Source organism: Amphiura filiformis, chromosome 7 (genome assembly GCF_039555335.1).
Source record: "Amphiura filiformis chromosome 7, Afil_fr2py, whole genome shotgun sequence".
In the NCBI taxonomy this organism is placed as follows: Eukaryota; Metazoa; Echinodermata; class Ophiuroidea; order Amphilepidida; family Amphiuridae; genus Amphiura; species Amphiura filiformis.
The window spans coordinates 21767912-21787083 of NC_092634.1; the positions used below are offsets into that span (position 1 = coordinate 21767912).

General features: G+C 35.2%; 1 protein-coding gene across 1 annotated transcript in view; it reads right to left on the reverse strand.

Annotated features, from left to right (window-relative positions):
- Positions 1–1383: 1383 nt before the first annotated feature.
- LOC140156881 (arf-GAP with coiled-coil, ANK repeat and PH domain-containing protein 2-like) overlaps positions 1384–19172 on the reverse strand; it is a 65688-nt gene continuing 47899 nt past the window's right edge. Inside the window, 14 exon segments of the mRNA XM_072179897.1 lie at positions 1384–5969; positions 6891–6946; positions 8022–8071; positions 8471–8531; positions 8899–9008; positions 10128–10244; positions 11213–11316; positions 11642–11734; positions 12912–13159; positions 13639–13733; positions 14237–14370; positions 15273–15334; positions 16819–16877; positions 18959–19076. Of these exon segments, the coding sequence (XP_072035998.1) occupies positions 5860–5969; positions 6891–6946; positions 8022–8071; positions 8471–8531; positions 8899–9008; positions 10128–10244; positions 11213–11316; positions 11642–11734; positions 12912–13159; positions 13639–13733; positions 14237–14370; positions 15273–15334; positions 16819–16877; positions 18959–19076 (1417 nt within the window). The 3' untranslated portion in view covers positions 1384–5859.

The following is a 19172-nucleotide window of genomic DNA, read 5'->3' on the forward strand; positions in this document are numbered from 1 at the left end:
ATACATAAGCACGCGGAGAAACCAAAGCAGGCGCAATTGATTAAGTTACGCAATTTGTTTATCTGTACCACCGGCAAACATGATGAAAATGATTACACCATAACACTAACAACTGGTTTCCAAATTGTACCAACATGTTTATTTTGATACTTTGGCACTCAAAAAGCATCGAAAAAGCTTCATATTATATAATAATAATAATATTGGATGGCTTTTTTTGTGTGAAACAAGAATATACCACACTCGCCATGAAAATTTTTATGGCTCGTGCGGTATATTCTCGTATCACACTCAAAGCCATCCAATATTATATAATTACTTATTTTGAGTAAATGACTCTTACATAATGAATAATACAATGAACTTAATCCTTATATGTTTCCCACCACATCACATTCACAAGATGAAACAATTTTTTGAAATGATAAACCTATATCATTATTACTATTTTGTGCCACATGAGCTGAGCTTTTTACAATAACAATAATTGAGGTGAACATACATCACATTTTGGTTTTTATATAACATTCATATTTTTTTTTTTAAAAAGTACATTTCAGATTCCACTTTAAAGTAAATTTGATATTAATAATCTCTATAATTATTTACATTGCAATATCAATGATACTTCATCATCATTTTTTTCCATGTTGTTAGGAAGACAATTGCCAAGGAGTACAACTGCACTGCATACTAAAGAGTAAACCAATTTTGATTTCATTGGTTACGTGATTTTCCAGCCCATGAACACAATTCCAAACCTGAGCCACCACATTTTCCACAAAAATTGACCTTTTTTTTTGTGTTGCTTTTTCTTGTCATGCTTTTTGCATTGAAAACTAAATAGCACAAACACCAGAGATGCCACTTGCTTGTTGAACAAAATCAGGAAGTTGCACAGCGTTGCCACTTATTCATTGCCAAAAAATCCTTAATTTATGTCTAAAATTGGCAAAAATCAGGAATTCCTGATAAATCAGGAAAAGTGGCATCTCTGAAGCACAAACACATTACTACTTTTAGCTCAAATAAAAGTACATCTGGTATGTACTTTAAATGTACTGTATATAAAGACAGAGTACATTCAACAAATAACACTAGTATTGGTATAGCAACATACTTTATGTCACACTGCAACAAAACACACTTTAGGTTGCTCAAATTACAGGGCCATTTTGTGATACTAACATCATCTTGGGGTGTTGTTCAATAGATTCCCCCTCCAAAAAAAACTTATTTCCAAAATGTCATTTGATTCAGACATCAAATTTATGAGATATACAGAAACAAGGCTATTCCATTTAAAACCCACACTCCCCCTGTGGAAGATTTTGAAAAATTGTAACACAGGGGGAGTATGAATTTCAAATTTAATCAGCAATGTAACATGTCAGAAAATGTTTTTCAAACTATACTAGATCAGCTCGTAATATGCAAGAATTATTTAGGTTTTTTTCAAGTCAATAACATCCCAACTTATGCCCGCGTAAATTCACAAAAGCATGAGTCAGTCACGCAATACATACCACACAGGTGCTCTGTCCAACTGTGTACTCTAAATCAATCCACAATGTTATGAGATCCACCTATTATGAGCTGATCAGAGTATTGAAGTCATTACTTTTGTCCATAAGCATGGGGATATCACCCAGATAATTAACAAAACTATAATGAGCTATTATTAAAGGATAAAATAGGAAAAGTGATCTTGCCCAGGAATTGAACCCAGGACCTCTGGTTTACGAGAGGTCCAAATGGCTTGATGGCAAAACTGATAAATTTCATCATAGTTTGCTTATTCCCATCAAAAAAGCCAGTTTTTCAAATTATCCAAACCTTTTTAAAGGTTGCAACATGCAGCCTTTAAAGGCCGCAAGTTGGATGCATTGAACTAATATGGGGACAAAGTTTAGGTACTCTACTTTGGTCCGGATGATGACCTTATCAACTACATTACTCCATTTGCTAAACTTATCTTAAAAGTGCAATTAATTCATTGCTTGATACTTTTTTACATTTTATTATTACTTTCTTAAAACAATGCAGGTTGGAAAAAATGATCATCATACTTTTTAATTTGAACAAAAAACAAATGATAGGGTACATATTCAAAATAATATTCAAACAAAAAATATGTACAGCTGAATGGCACTATTATACTTAGGTTAATTTGATGTCTCACAAATTGGTGAGAGATAGCAGGCCATTTTGTTTTGAGCATGTATTTCAATTACTTTGAGCACTGTTATTATACAAAGTTGACATCATAATTTTTGTTTGTGTTACTTTGATCATAGAGCAGGCATGTGTCCATGAAAGTTGTGTCCTCTCTGCCTGAATGAAACAAGATCATTCATTACTTGACCAAATAACTACAAGACCGGGTTCCAGGGATTCACTTTGGTTTGGGTAGGGATGCGCGACTGGGATTCTTAAAAATTAACCGACTTTAAACCACATTTAACTAAAAACAGACACAAAATTATACCAATTTTTGGCAAATTTCCACAAGTTTTGCTAAAAGCAAGGAAAATTTTGCACCTTTCAAGAAAATTTTGAATAAACACCCATTCTTAAATTAAATTTTCATGAAATTGAGGGCCATCAATAAAACAAAGTAGCTGAAAATGCACCCCAAATCTGCTGCATATCCCTGTACCCTCATTTCCATGAAGAATCCCCCTCCCTCAGAATAACTCATATCTTCAGCCTCGGCTCTTACAAATGATAACCAGGACACTAACATACTCAACTGAGAATGGTTTGCAACAGGGATTATAGTACTGAGCCTAAAGGCATTATACACCTTGCTAAGGCAAATTTGTTACAACCATTTGAGGTCCGTTCATACTACCACCGCATTTGCGATGCCGATATATTGAATAACTTTTCGCCGCAACTCAACGCAACTCGTCGCATTTCCAAGTTAAAATGTATTTAACTTCATTACGATATCGTAATGCAGTAGTTTGCAGTACGATGCAGTGCGGTAACGCAACGCATCGCAAATGCGGTGGTAGTATGAACGGACCTTTTTTGGGACACCCTGCATTGAATTGAATCAGTGATAATACAACCAAAGGCGTGACAGGGAAATGTATTTCATGGTTATTTGTAATATAAAACAATTAGGTAATTGGCCCAGTAAAGTAAATGCTTGATTGTTATGCAAATTCCAATATATGAAAACAAAATAATAAGCTAATTTGAAATTCTCAATTTAGTAGACTGCCTACAGTAATAATTCCAACATGTTCCATATTCGCGGGAAAAACTACCACCAACAAAATCACAAAAAGTCACTTGAGTGGATGAAATCCAATTGGCTAGCGAGAAAAAGTTCTTCAAATATTATGTATTATATAGAGTAACTTGGGCCACTATTACCGGTAACTGTGTACATTTTGGAATTGTGCAGTATACATTTGCAAGTTTTTTCAAGGTTTTTAATTGGTCTAATATTTTTTATTACTTGTAGGGAGGGAATTTTGAACATCAGAATATAATATACATAATACTTTTGACTTTATTCACACAGGAGGGGGGCATTAGATATCTGGTCCCCATATAACACTAGGTTTTTATATTACAGATTATGGTATATATATTTTCAATTATATATTAGAGTGCACCATATGATTGCAGACATATTTTTGCCTAATCTTAACTGAAACTTAAATTACTATTTTTGTTAAATTTTTATTTTGCAAGTGTCTATGCAATTGAAAATTTCAAAAAGAAATTGACGCTTACGAAACAAAGTTAATCAAAACTAATTTTAAACTGATAATTCTATCCACATCATATCTATTCTGTTCCTCTAACTTCCTGATAATTTATCTGCAATTAGATGAGTTGTCTTCACTTCATATTTATGCATAATTATCACAAAATATTTACAGTCGGTTTTGAGCTTTTTTTGCGTAAGTTAACAAAAGCACAATATTCTTTGTGTTCATTACTTTTTACCATTCGTTAAGAAAAAGGAAAGAGATCCTCATATGGATAGATGGCACCAGAATGAAGTGTGTTTATTCTGTAAAAGCAACCATTGAGCTATTCCACTTGAAATCTATACACCCCTATGGAAGACATGACCTTAATCGCCTACACAGGGGGTGTAGATTTCAAATGGAGTCACCCATTCAGGTAACCCTATTTGGAATTTACACGCCCTGTGTAGAAGATTAAGGTCGTGTCTAAAGGCAGCGGAAAACCTGACGTCACCAATTCATAATTGGCAATATTGACCCTGTTTATTTTCTTGCACAGAATTGTATACCCGAACCAGCAAAAGGGCATGTGATGTCAGGATTTTCTGCTGCCTTAAGTAGGTTTCCTTCCAAATGGGGTGCATGGATTTCAACTGGAATAGCCCATACAGTAGCAGACCAATTCCTGTGAGTCCCAGCCACTCTTTAGCTATACAAGGCATTTTAACAGCAGTTCTACAATAGCATTTGACTACATATTGTAAATAATCCACACTCCCTCAATTCTTTGAGGTTGTCCAACTGATATACCGTACATTCTGATACTATCTGTACTCCTACAGAAATACCTACACAAAATACTTATCTAATTTCTAATTTCTTAAAAGTACTTACTATAAATAATTATCACATAAATGTACCTACATCATGAGAAAAAACAACAACTAAGAGTACCAAATTAATGCCAAACAACTGAGTGTGACAAAATGTATAATAATTATAGTACCTGGTCCACTTTCAACTGGGTATTAGATTCTAGAGATGATAAATATGTCCATATGGTGCACAAGAATCCACACACATATCGGGCCCTTCCATTTAAAATCCACACTACCCCTGTGGAAGATTTAGCTGAAGTCTTTCACAGAGGGAGTAAAAATTTTGAATAGAATAGACAATTGGGTAACTTACATTTGAAATACTCACTCCAGTTGTGGAAGATATAGGAAAAGCCATAATACAGAGGGAGTACAGGTTTCAAAATGATTTGCTCTGACCAATTACATTTGAAAAACATACTCCCCCTGCAAGATATTTCTAAAATCTTCCACATGGTAGTGTGGATTTTAAATGAAATAGCCCATTGAACCTATTTAACTGTCCAAATGACAATACCGAGTACCAATGTTATATAACCTGTATCCTGTATGCCATTTTTCCTCAAGGTCTTCAAATTCCATAAAGAAGTTGTAAATCATTTCCACTATTTTCCTGTTTCTCCTCCATCACATTGAAGTTTTTTGATTGAACACACCTCAACCTCCTTTTATCAAGTTTCTTTTCCTCACAAAAAGAATAAAACAAAAAAGTAATAATATTCTTGATCCTATGTTTTTAATTGTGTGCACATTTTGAGACTGAGACTTGACTTCCATAAAAGAGCAGACTGAAGAATATATAGCACAAAACAATGCTTGATCCTATTATGTTCTTTGTTGATCACACCATGAGACTGGAGCACTCTCAATTTCCATAACAGAACAAGTTGAATGTTTGTGCAGCTTCTTATACCAAATCTTAACATTATAAGCCTCAAGCTCTCAACATTAAGATATGTACTCATTTCCTCAACATCTTGTAAAAACATGGATAAATGCATTGAATATTGGTCTGGTCAACTGTTTGCTAGTTCTTCACCTTTTGTTTCTTCAATTGCTCATTTGCCTCTGGTACACCCAGAACAGCTTCTGCAGGTTGCAAAGAAATCATCGCTAAGGCCCATATTTTTCCATAGGACTCTGTCATTTTGTGAGACATTCCAATGCATTTGAGCACGTGTATGCTGGTTCTGTTAAGCCACTAACAAGTAGACAACAAGCTACAGGTGCATATTTCTGATTACTGCTTATAGGAGTAGGGGGACTGACTATGCATCATCATTTTCTTGACCTTGAAGAAAGTTCCTGTTGAGTTTTTCTGGATTGTTCGAAGCAAGATTGCTAAAGTCTCTGAACACATCTTGGAAGGTTTCATCTCCTGAAATAAAAAGAAAGACGCCATTAGAAGAATGAAATTTAAACAATATGAACATAAAATAATCAAGATTAAAAGGTTTGATGTTTTTTTAATTTAATTTTTTATAAAATTATATTTTGAAAGTAACACTTTTATTATAGAATACATTCAGTGATATTAATACTGTCTTTTGTTGCTATGCTTTGGCACATTTATGTGACTGTACAGGTTAAATATACACAAAGACCACAGATTGAAATTGTCTTGTGCTTTCACCAGCGGGATCATCAGTTGATTGCACTTGTCTTGGGGAGTTTGGGCCCTCTTATAATCAAGACTCCCTCAAGGTGGGGCCAGCAGTGATAAACACCACCTCCATACTATGTCAGCTTGATAAAGCACTTCCAACCAACTAGGCCAGACCTATGAAAATACAAATTTACTCTACACAATCAATTAAAAGATTTGTAAGAGGCCTGTGGATTGGCATCATACAATATAAATACCCAAATTTAAATATTTAAATTTAATTATGTTTAGGTGAAATACACCATATATAAAACACAGTAGCTGGTGAGATAATATAATGCTTACTTTTTGATAAAGCAAATAAACATATTAGGCCATAAAAAGAAAATTGTTGAGTTATCACTATATGCGTCGATCACACAGTCATCTCAAAACAAGGTTATACCCCCAAAGTGCGTGCTGTGTATATGTATGCCTTAATTACCATGTAAGCTTTGCAAAAGCCTTCTGGCCAGTTGCTTGAAAAGCAAGAGAAACAACAATGCAAATTTTGCGCATGCGTTTGCAAGGATAACCTCGTTTTGGTAGCAAGATGACAGATCTGTGCGAAGGGTGAATTGACTCACAATACTGCTACAGCAGTGAATTGCAGTAAGGGAATGTGTTTATGTCCTAATTCACATATGATCTTACCTGTCCCGGCGCCTTCCGTCTCTCTCATTTCTTCGTTTAATCTGGACAAGCGTAATCTACAAATAAAAAGAAATATTCATAGGTTAATAAATGCGTACCACTTGTTGGGAATGAAATTGTACAAAATAATGCATGCATACTGAGATGTTGATGAGTCTAATGCACCAACCCGCATGGTGGAGTGCATTAGATGCAACAACATCTCAGTACAATTAGATTATTTTATACAATTTCTCGAGCAACAAGTGATGCACATTTACTAACAGTTTACATACACAAGGAAAGAAATCCTGTGATTTTTGGTATTTTAATAACAAAATTGTCGCTAGAAATGTAAGAAAATGCAAGCAAATATAAATGCATCAACCCGCAAGGAAAATGAACGCGTCCAAAAAAACTGTGTGCAGTATGCGGAATATGCGCCAGTTTATTTTACACAATTAATACACTCATATTTTTCCTAACCTTTGCTCCGATTGCTACGAGCGTAAGAAAAAGTAGTAAAGCACAATGACTTGTACTATACCTCAACTATCCAAGTATATGTATACTATTAAGATAGAAAAGAATGTAGCCTACGAAGGACATTATATACCTAGCACTATTTACACTAATATCTTAAATGAAAAAACACTGAACAATTAATTAATTTGTCATAATGAGCTAAGAATGGTATCCTGTCATACCTTTTATCATGACTTTATATAGTCCTTATACCTTCCTGGAGGCAGTAAAGTAAAATCAAATTGTGTCATTTTTCTCAAAAATTGCTAATTTTTGCAGGAATCTGTTATGCTAATCGAATTCCTTGTATTATTTCCTCTCTGAACATGTATACTTTTGTAACTTATTATCATTAGTTTTAGAGGTACAGTAAAAAACAATATCTAAATACTGTTTTGAAGACGAACTATAGCTGGTTTTCAATGTATGTAAAACAAAACACTGTGTGGTCCCACAAAATGAAAAACTCAGAGACAAAAACATGACTACTCAAAATTAAATAAAACTCACAATCCAAATTATGACAAAATTGACAATTTTGGGACTTTTAAAAGCCCCTGTATCTTAAAAGATAAGAGGTACAACACAGTGTCTTATAATACATTAATAATAAAATTGTCTACTTACAAAGTTACAATATCTGCATTTGTCATTGTAATTGCAATTGATATTGCATCCTGCGGAGAAGAAAAAAATATAAAACAAAAATGAAGAGACCAAAATCAGGTCAAATTAAAGCTGTTATAAATATTTTCCTTTGTTATCCAGTCATTAAATGTGTGGCACATAACCATGCAATTGTCTGATACAAGGAATTTCAATTTTCATTGGATATTTATTTAAATTCAGCAAATACCAGGAATTGCCAACTAGTCCAAGGAGACCTAATCTCAAGAAAACTAACCAGTATGACAATCTATATTTTTTACACTGTCCAAAACACTTTTTAACACTGATTAAAAGCTCAAACCACTGTTAAAATTGCATTTCTCTATACACAAGCCTTTGTGGAACACATCTTCAAGACAATAGAGTCATTGTGATATTATTGGACCTTAATCCTTTTGATAACTCACCTGTCCATCTTTATCTTTGGCATCTTGATTGGCACCTCGTTTCAGACACAAGCACACCAATCTATAAAAGACAATCATGAAAAGAAAAACCAGAATAATTAAAAGGAGTATTGTTATTGATCACTGCAGATTAATCTAAAGGGCAAATGACCCACCCCAAGCATCTGGCCTGCAAACTGGCAATCCATTTACATTAAGATTGAAACAGTTTTATGATATCACCAGATATATAGACAACACTCAGTGATGCCAATGTTGCGCAGCCGGACGAGCCAATGTGCAGCGCCTTGACACTGAAAGTTTTGGCAACACTGACAACACTTTGTTTGGTGCAATATTTTGCACTCATTTGGGTTGCAATGAGTCCTTGAAACATGTCCTCAGGGAAGAAGTTCTGTTTTGTGAAAAATGAAATATTGATAACTTACCCAGTACTGCCCATTGATGTTGCTATATGTAATGCTGTACTTGAGTTGGCATCTACCATGTTGACTTTGGCACCATTTAATAATAAGAACTCTAGAGCTGGTAAACTCCCCTGTTAACAACAAAAACAATGTCGATGTATTATTCCTTGATTATGAGGTATTAATCTGGAAGTGACAATCCAATGCGATGGAATTGGCAGAAAACAAAACTGGCAGAAAAGTAGCCATTATGCTGAAAAAAATGACTTGCCCTTTCGGTGCCAACACCTGGGTCGATCATCGATATTTCTTTTTTTTTTTTCTTTTTGCACTTTCTGCAAAATATGATGTGACGCGTATTAGCTTCGCATAGAGAGGGCAAGTCAACTTATTTTTTTTAAAGCCCTATCTGGTTACTGCACAGAAATGACCTGATATACTCAAGGTACTTAAAAAAACAATGTTCTTCTAATGGATATTTAATGATATATATTCAAAGATTTTAAAACTGTAAAGTGATGCCTTTCTATTAATTTAAAGCCAAATTTCTGTTCAACAACACAAGATCTAGGGATGTGATTGAGGATTTCTAAAAAATCCAGAAGTTACCCGGAGACCATACAAACAATGACAGGTGGTCGAGGGGCTCACCCTAGGGCCCTTGGTGGGGTCCAGGGGGAAAAGGCCCCAGAAGCTTTTGGTTTGTGGCATATTTGGAGGGCATAACAACTTGGAAAATTAACCTACCATTCCATGATTCATGCATGTTTCACTGGAAATAATTGCAGATTGTAAGCTTATATTTCCTTGCATAAATGTGAGCGTCGCTCGACAAAATTACCATTCATGGTAGCCATGATGTATCTTCTCTTAATTCCATATGATTTTTATTAAAATAAATGTCACACTTTGGACAGATGTTTTGTTTGGAAAATACTACCAGACAAATTGCGTATCATCGACGCAGGAAAACATCAGATCGCCATTTAATATCATTCCACATCGTCACGATGATGTTATGTCCTGCATTTTGTGACCTTTTCGAGCATCGGTAATCTCATTTCCCAGTTGTTTTATTGCGACACGTAATGCTATCAGAGGTACACTGACACTATTTTGATTTTATCTAATATCAAAATATCAAAAAATCCGTTAAAATCTGAGCAAATTATATTCCTGAGGATCTTATTACTAGCTACCTTTCACGACTGCAACTTAATGCCTTTTCATTTTAGGCAGACAAAACTTACCGATAGAACAGCCTTGTGCAGTGCCGTCTTTGAGTTGTCATCAGGATCAATCTCGTTGACCTTTGCCCCATGCGCTATTGCATCAGAGAGGATTGCTAAATTACCCATGGAAGCCCCCTGAGGATCAATACAACACAAGAATCACATGTTACCAAATGTTAACTTTTGTGGCTCATCTCAGTATGTTTACTTTGATTAACTGGGAACGTGGTCCAAATTAGCCAGTTTTGAAATAATGCTATCAAATGCCCTTTGAAACATAGTGAGCTATGGAATCAGATCCATAGTTTGGGGTGTGACCCCAAAAGTCCACCTTTCAGTGTAACCATTTTAAATGTACCCAAGAAGGTCCAAATTAGAAAGAGAACAAAATCAACACCTTTTTTCAAACAGAAAGATCCATATTTGGATAATTTGGCACCACCTGCAAAAAAGTCCTGGCTATTGGCCTGCACGAAATTTAAGTATAATTGTGATGTATCGCAATTGCGAGGTAGGTGCTGCATTCACAGACTGAAGAAAGAACTATGCTGTGCTGTTGCATTATTAAAGGTCTAACATCAATTGACCTTGGATCCAATAGCCAACCAGAAGCATAATTACTGACTTTTCATTGCAGAGATTATACAAATTTGGATCATCTTTAATCATAGCTGAGATGTTGCGACTAGGGATACAGAGTTTGCATCAGGTCTGTTATATCCAAAGAGTTTTGACCCAAAGAGAAGCAACTCAGAATTGCCTTGTTCGTAATTATGCAATGGTGAATCCGCCATATTGGTTGTCACCCATGGAGACCGAAATAGTGAGTCGCCAGCATTTATCTGCAGAAGCCCAAAATTGAATGGTAATTTACATTTGTAAGCTTGAGCGTTATAAAGGTTTGTGCGCATAGCTCTTAATGATCATCACCTGCATTAATGCACTAGTCACACAGGCACTACTTCAAATCAATGTTTACTGGGCACATGGCCAAAAAATCTGGAAACACACTATTTTGCCCTCCGCGAGCGACACACAAACATGGCAGATCTGGTTCTCTTTGGGTATAACGTCTTTGGTTATATTTTACTTATGATACTTACTGAAAAGAGTAATTGCAGTGGTGTTAGTTCCTCCATATCCTCCTCATCTTCCTTGTCTATGATATCTCCATCTGATAGATCACTATCGCTTGTCATTGAACCACCTGTACAAATACATGAATAGACATTAGGCAAAAAAAAATTTGTTTGCTAACTTTCCACCGACAGATCCAAAATTGGCTCAGTTTTTTTAGTTTTCAGTTTGTAATTTTAATGGTTTTTTTATTATTACTAAATTTTATTATAACATTTATAACTGCCAATTCCTGCATCAATGTTTCCAATAACTTTGCGTCTTATGCCTATAAGTATGCAGTTGTTCTAATTGAATCCATTTCTATGGTGTAACTTGTGTATTGAAGTCCCAAGTGAATTATACAAGTAAAAGCAGTGTGCCATAAACAGTGTGCTTTATTTAAGGATTTATACCTTCTAATCCTTCTCTCTTGCGTCCAGCATCTGGTGAGGACGGGATTTTATCAGTACTACCTCCAAGACCACTGTCATGTGATACGCCTGCTCCTGTAATTATGCAAATAAGACGCAATTTGATTGGACAGTTACACTTTGTTCAACACAAATGATTAGTTTTTTGTTGCTGCTGCGCGTGTCAAAAAAAAGTCTCAACTTACGCTCGCGTAAATTCACAAAAGCACTCTATATAGGTGCTGTCACAAACTGTGTATATGGCAGTATGCTATTCAATATCAATCCACGGTGATACAAGTCTTGTTTTATTATGAGCTGAACTAAGTATAGGAAAGGTGTAAGCAAAGTTTAATTGCTACAGAAATGTTGCCTACATTGGCAAATAATGATGATTTCAGAAGAGACATCCAAATAATAATGACATTTTCAGCATGGGGAGAAAGTTCATATATTTCTCATAACTCTAGTAAAATGGTACACATCAGCTGCTTCATTTAGATGGTATGAACAATATATGTGACCCGATTTAGTCCATTCAGGCTAATGTTGGCAAATACAAAATTGAGATATAGCCAGAAATAGATAATGGTTACCATTAGTCATAGTTAGGCTATGAACATGTACAAATGTTGTAACTTCGCAACCAAATCAGTTATAAATATGGTGTTTGGACTGATAAAAAGGAAATGCTTTACTTCATATAAACCTGATTTTGAAAAAATATGACTTAAAACTTAGTGGACTGGATTGGGTCATGGTATAAGGATGGTTTACCACCTCAAAACCACGCAATGTTTTATGGGCCATTATATATTTGCACTTATAATAGATCCAAATAGTAAATTAACTCAAAATATTAGCCCTTTCGCAGTTTCAGTTCAAAGTGCATTTTGTGTAATATCATGCTCGGAAGATAAACACTGAGAACTCCTCACAGTATTCCATTGAGGGTGAACTTTGTACTTTGTAAGAAACACTTTTTTGGTCTTGATGTGTTCTGAACACTTGCAGAAGACCATGAAAATATTGATGAACTAGCTAGAACCTGCTAGTGTGAAAGCAAAATCATCGGGGAATCCCTTCCAGGCGTGGTTCATCACACGTTTCATCAATAGAGGAGATGAGTTGTTTATCTCTCAAACACACCTGTATGTTGATGCGCAATCCAAGTTTTCCGAAATATGATAATGGGTGATAAGTTTCCACATAAGACACAAAAAACATTACATATAAAATTAGACCATCCACTTGGAAGAGGAACTGTAATTACCTTTTGCAATATCAGCTGGGTCGCTTGCACTTCCTTCCGATGATATACTAGCAACCTCCTTTGCCTCGCCATCATCCTTCAAGGATGAATACCTTCCTTCTTTCTTCACTTTGCGTGTTTTCCTTCTAACTCTCCGTCTCACCGGAAGACCCAGCCCGCTGCTTTCTACAATGGTGACACTACCAGGCACCTTGGACACAAAGCTCTTGTGTACATATTTGGCTTTGATCCACTTCTCTCGAATTTCTCTATAGATGTGGAAAATAAACAGAAAAAAATATGCATTCAAGACATACACTTGCATTATGTCTTTTACTATTAAAAAATTAATGTGGGTGTTGAATTTGACAAAATTAACGATGATGTAGGGCTGAAATGATGAGGTGAGATCCTGATTGGCTGCATATAAAATATTGGCATCTTAGTGGCTAATAAATTCAGATCATATGACTTGACACTTTCTGCACAATAAGTATGGCTTACTCATCATCAAATGCAAAAAGAAGACTGTTACTGACTTACTTTTACAATAATATATAACACAAGACTAGTCTGTATATGCACCTCGAGACCTGCCCACAAAGGGGGTGGGTGGGGGTGGTGGGGACATGTAACATGTCTAAAAGTTAACCCATCTTTGATGTGTCTATATGCAGTGGAACCTGAATTTTCATCCAAGCCTTAAAGCCTAAATCCCTCTTACATGCATTATGTATATTTCACTTACTTAGTACATCCTGGTGATGCAGGCACTGCAACTGTTTCATCAATGTTAGCTTCATAAATGCTATTCACTATTGCATTGCCTAGGTCTTCCATGGCCTGAAATCAACAACACAGAAATAAAGTATAAAGAGGGATGCTGAAGTGAAAAAAGAGTACTGTCCATTATTCAAAATGGAACATGGTATTGTATCTAAATTTACCACATGCCCACATGCAATTTTAAAGCAATAATGTACTGCTACAAATGATTTACATGATAGAAATGTTACACGATACTCTTATTTACTTATATACCTAATGTGTTTACATGTTTATGATACAAGCTATAAATATTTTATCAAAATGATACAACTTAAAATGAATTTCTTAATTCTTCAAAGTTCCAGATGATAACCGATCACATAGAAGAGGCAAAATCTCTGCCCCTTCTACGTTGACAATGAATGGGTCAACCATCTTGTTGTCATCATTGCTCATCAGCATTGGCGAGATTGTTTATAACTTCTGTGTTCACGTTCATATACGGTCGACGCACGGCTCATAACTCGAAAGAATGATGAAATTTGGTATATTTAATTAACAAGCCATGTATACTTTACCCGTAATGTTTCCGGCTCCCAGCTGTCTAAAGTCAATGATCTGACCTTTGACAAGTGAACACCAAGACTTCTATGCATACCAGAACACTCAATACATAGTGTAATGCCAAGATTAATGCTCGCCCATGTTGGATCTGAGGACAATACAAATATTAAAGACACAGGTTGAAAAGGTGGAAATGGACAGTAACCATAAGTATACTCCATTTCACTACCTCCAGTCAGCGGCACCAAGTTTGAAGTTAGCTTGTGCTGCGTTAGCTTTGCGTTATTTCTGTCATGTACATATGCGCCACTTAGATCCTGCAAGTATAAGTATGTATTCGCACCAAGCAGCTCTTAGCTAACGCAGAATACACTGAACTTCAAAGCTAGTGCCACTGACTGGAGGTAGTGAAATAGAGTATAGGTGTAAATTTTACCTTGAGATTGACTTTCCCCATGGCCACCCAATATGCCATATATAATAGGACCACAACTAAAATTTGTTTGCAATTATCAACATTTTAAAATGATTAAAAACATTATATTGCATGTGGTATTAAAATACATATTCACATTTACAATTATGCAATACATATAGAATCATTATATGTACATAAATTTAAAAAAATCCACATAAGATAATTAAAGCATACACAAATATTTCAGAAGAAATACAATGTACTATGATGAAATTTTATCAGTTTCGCCTTCGAGCCATGATTAAAGGAGGAAATAGAAAAAAAAAAAAAGCGCAGTGATTTATAATGCGCTACGCACAGGCACAACGCCAAGACGTTGATCCACAGCACACTTTACAGGAAAGTGATCCCGCTCGGGAATTGAACCCTGGGTTTAATTTCCAGACGGGATCACTTAATATTTTCTTCTTTAATCGTGGCTCGACGGCGAAACTTATAAATTTCATCATAGTTTGCTTATTCCTGTCGAAAAAAGCCACCGTTTTTCAGAAATACAGTGATAATACCAAGGATAGCCCAAAAAGTCTACTGTAATAAAGCAAGATGTATCATTAATAAGTGTCTGTACTTACTGTCACTTTTGCAATCACAGCATTTGCCATTTCCTGGGATAGTGTGGAGTCTGGTCTTAATACTGGAAAGAAATAAGAGAAATACAGTCATCTGAAATGGTTTAGCTATAAATTAACGGGCATCTTTTCTTTTGACATATTAGAACCTAGAAAGGAATGACAGGGTGCAAAAAAAAAAAAAAAAACACAATCCTTATTTGAACCTACACTGACAAATTAAACTAGACAGGTTATGTTGTTTCATGTGGGGACAGTGGTCCTCCTTTTCATCAGATTGTTTGGTTATATTCTATTTTCCCTCTTCTTGTTGATTTCCCCTCTTTGTGACCTGCTTGGCCAACCATATGTTTGTGTGCCTTTTCCCAGTCTTTGACATTTCGAAAAGACAAAAAATTTCTTTTTCAAGGAATAAAATAAGAGACCTGTTTTTCCCTGTTTTTTAAATTAAAGCAGTTGGAGACCCACAAGTATATATGTGAATAATTTGTACCATATTACAGCTTCTGGCAAATATAAACACTCGTTTTAATTATCCTGTAAATAACAATCTCCTGATCAGTGTTTCAGAAAATGGAAAAGTGGCATGTTAAGAGGAAAACATTAAAAAAGGTTTACAAACAAACAATTAAGCCCTGATTAGTCCTAATTTGGCCTGGATATTAGATTGTCTACCAAGAATGAGCAGGATCTGACTTGTTATAAAGATTTGGCTAAGCTTTCAAAATATGATTTCAAAAACATTGGAGCTGCGGTGAGATATAGGGTGATCCAGTCGGAAATTTTACGCACATGGAATCCATGGTAATTCCCTGCACTAAGTCTTCAACTGACCTTCAACTTCCAGAAAGTAAGTTTGAAGTGCTAAGAAAGTCTCAAATTCAAAATGAAGTTTGGGAAGGTCCCGTTTTGTACAATCAGTCAATTGGGAAGCTTTTACAGGTGTATACCCATAGCATAACAAGAAGTATATACTGTAAAATGGAAATTCCACACAACCTTTTTCACTTCCGTTTTATTTCATTCTTTCACTTCAATCACCTGTTCTCATAAAACCTATACTTATGCTTAAAAAAAGCTGACTTGATATTTTGGTTTATAATTTCAAAATATTTGTTTTATTTATGTTTAACTGCGGTATAAACAAATTCTGACTCGATTTCTGCATTTGTGTTTCATATAAACCCTGTGACTATGTTGAAAACATGCGCTATTTTATTTTTTGAAAGATATTAGTTATCACAACAAATTTCTGCAAATGATGATCTGAGTATCTAAGGTATAGAATGAAAAACATCACCACGACGTTATAAAGAAAATGTCCTATACCAACAACACAGGGGTCAAGCTTCAATTACAGACACACTGGCAGCTAGTATAGGAAAATGGACAATAAGTTGCAGCATTACACATCATGTCGTATTTTGCAGAGATTAAAAAAAATTAAACTGACCAAGTGTTGGCACCTAAAGGCAAAAACTTTTTTAAAGCCTTGGGCATCTTCATTTCATGTTGCATAAAACTGTTCATTTTTAGTACTGGTTCTTACCTTTCTTTGCTGTCTGGTTTGATTTGAGTTGATGCATCTAGTGAATTATTCAAATTACTCTGTAGAAAGACACAATAAATACACAAATGTAAATGCCAATGTAACAAACCAAAAGGCAACACATTTTGATTTTTCTCCAAACTACCTTAAAAACCCTCTTGACCTGGATCCATGGCATGTGAGTGATGTTCTTAGACATCACAGTCATCACCAATCACATCTTGTTTGCTAATTGACCCATCAATGGCTATCTTTCTTAAATTGGTTAATTGTCAATTGATTAACCAACCTTCAATTTTGTAACGATATTCAGGCATATAATTCTATGTCTCTTTAAACATAGTTTGATATCACATTTTGTATCGGATCTTTTCAATTGATCACCATAAGGTCATCAGGAAGCATCATGGATTATGATGGGAAATTCCTGCAGAGGTGTATGTTGTACATGATATTGGTGTCAATCATAGGTTTCTAAGAAATTCTTGTGCCAAGACTGATGACAAGATTTATTTTAACACACACCCTGTCATATCCTGTCTGCTACTGCACCCATAAACTTGACAGATATATGAGTGGGATGAAATGGGTTATTCCACTTGAAATCCTTATCCCCCTGGGAAGTCATGACCTTAATCATCCACACAAGCAGTGTGAATATCAAATAGGGTTACTTAAATGGGTGACTCCACTTGAAACCTACACCCCCTGTGTGAGAGAGATCAAGATGTCATCCATAGGGTGTTATGTATTTTAACTGGAATATCCCACAGAAGTTTAGGATTAGGGTAAGCCTTCAAAGTTAGGTTTAGGGTTAGGATTAATGTTAGGGTTATGGCTAAGGTTAGGAATTTAGGATAAGGGTTAGCATTATGGTTGGGGTGGCACCCACAAATTTTGGAAGTTGCACTGAAATGTATACAATGACACTTAAAGGGGCATTTCGTGTTCTACAGCCTCATCCCCCACTTTTCTCTAAAAAATTTGAGATTTTTATACTACTGGGAAACCTTTGGCTACATGTACAAAACATTTCTTGCAGGTGAATTTTTTTGGCATAAATATTGTCAAACTTGAACTCGCAAACGCAAAATCGGAATGAAATGAAATTTTGAGAATAAGCTTTTTTTGTGGATATCTATTGCCAAATATCCCAAAAAGTGGATGCTAGGATAACAAAATACTCCTTTAATCAAGTTACATTAAATTTACCTTATCTACATGTAGGTAGTCTGAAGACTAGATTGTGCTATACAAGGTATTTGCATTTGTCACTATAAAAATATTAACTAACGGAAGCTAAAAACACCATTGTTATAGTGAAATTTTGAGTAAAACATGTGATGCATCGTCACCAACAATAATGCTTTACTGCTGCGTCCTATTTATTATTACACTTCACCCAACAGTCAACAAGTAACTAATTGCTATGCAAATGATGCCATGGATTTGTCTTATGTTAATAAGAACTAATTCAAGGGTAAAGATAGTCTTTGGGATACAGCTGTTTAAAAGCCATTTCAAAGTTGTTTTATAGCACTAATGCTGCACAGTCAAACATTAATATGTAACATTCAACTGTAAGCTATGTTTTACACTTATAAGTATATGTAGTCAATTTCCTACACCAAACAGGAATGCACTGATTTTGTGCCCTGAATTGTACAACCTTTTTGTTTTACGACCTAGTTTTCAAAAAAGTCATGATCAATCAACTGTATGATAATATAATGAAATTAAATAACAATACAAATTCTCTATGACTGTGCATGCTGATCACTCCATAATCAAGCATCAAACTGCATCAAGCCCCAACAAAAAAAATCTGGATGTATAAATAAAATGTTACCACAGGCGATGGAAAAATTCTATTAAACAGGCGGTGGATTTTCTGAGTTTTCTTCCTTTTAAATTTTTTTTGGAAGAGGTTAAATGACCCTAAAAAATCACAAAGCTTGAAAAAGTTGTTTGCAAAAATATCAGTCAAAATCAATCCAGTTTGGCCCAAAGCAGCTGGTTTTTACTTCCAACCTGCTAAATTAAATCCCCATTAATGTAAAAAATTCTGTATATCCCCGTCTGTATAGGGAAAACAGGTGCACACACCCCTCCCCACCAACACACACACACCAATACTTACCTGTATTTGTTCCCTTGATAGTGACATAGACATATTATAAGCTGAGCTAATGCCTGCTTGTAATGCGTCAATCCACGCCTGTCTTATGTTGTCATTGTCCGCCTGGAGCATGATATGTCTGCAAGGTGACAAATGAATTAAATTATAATACAATCAGGAAGTAATTCAAAGAAATTCCAAGTCAAGAAAATTATAAAATACATGCTGATTACAG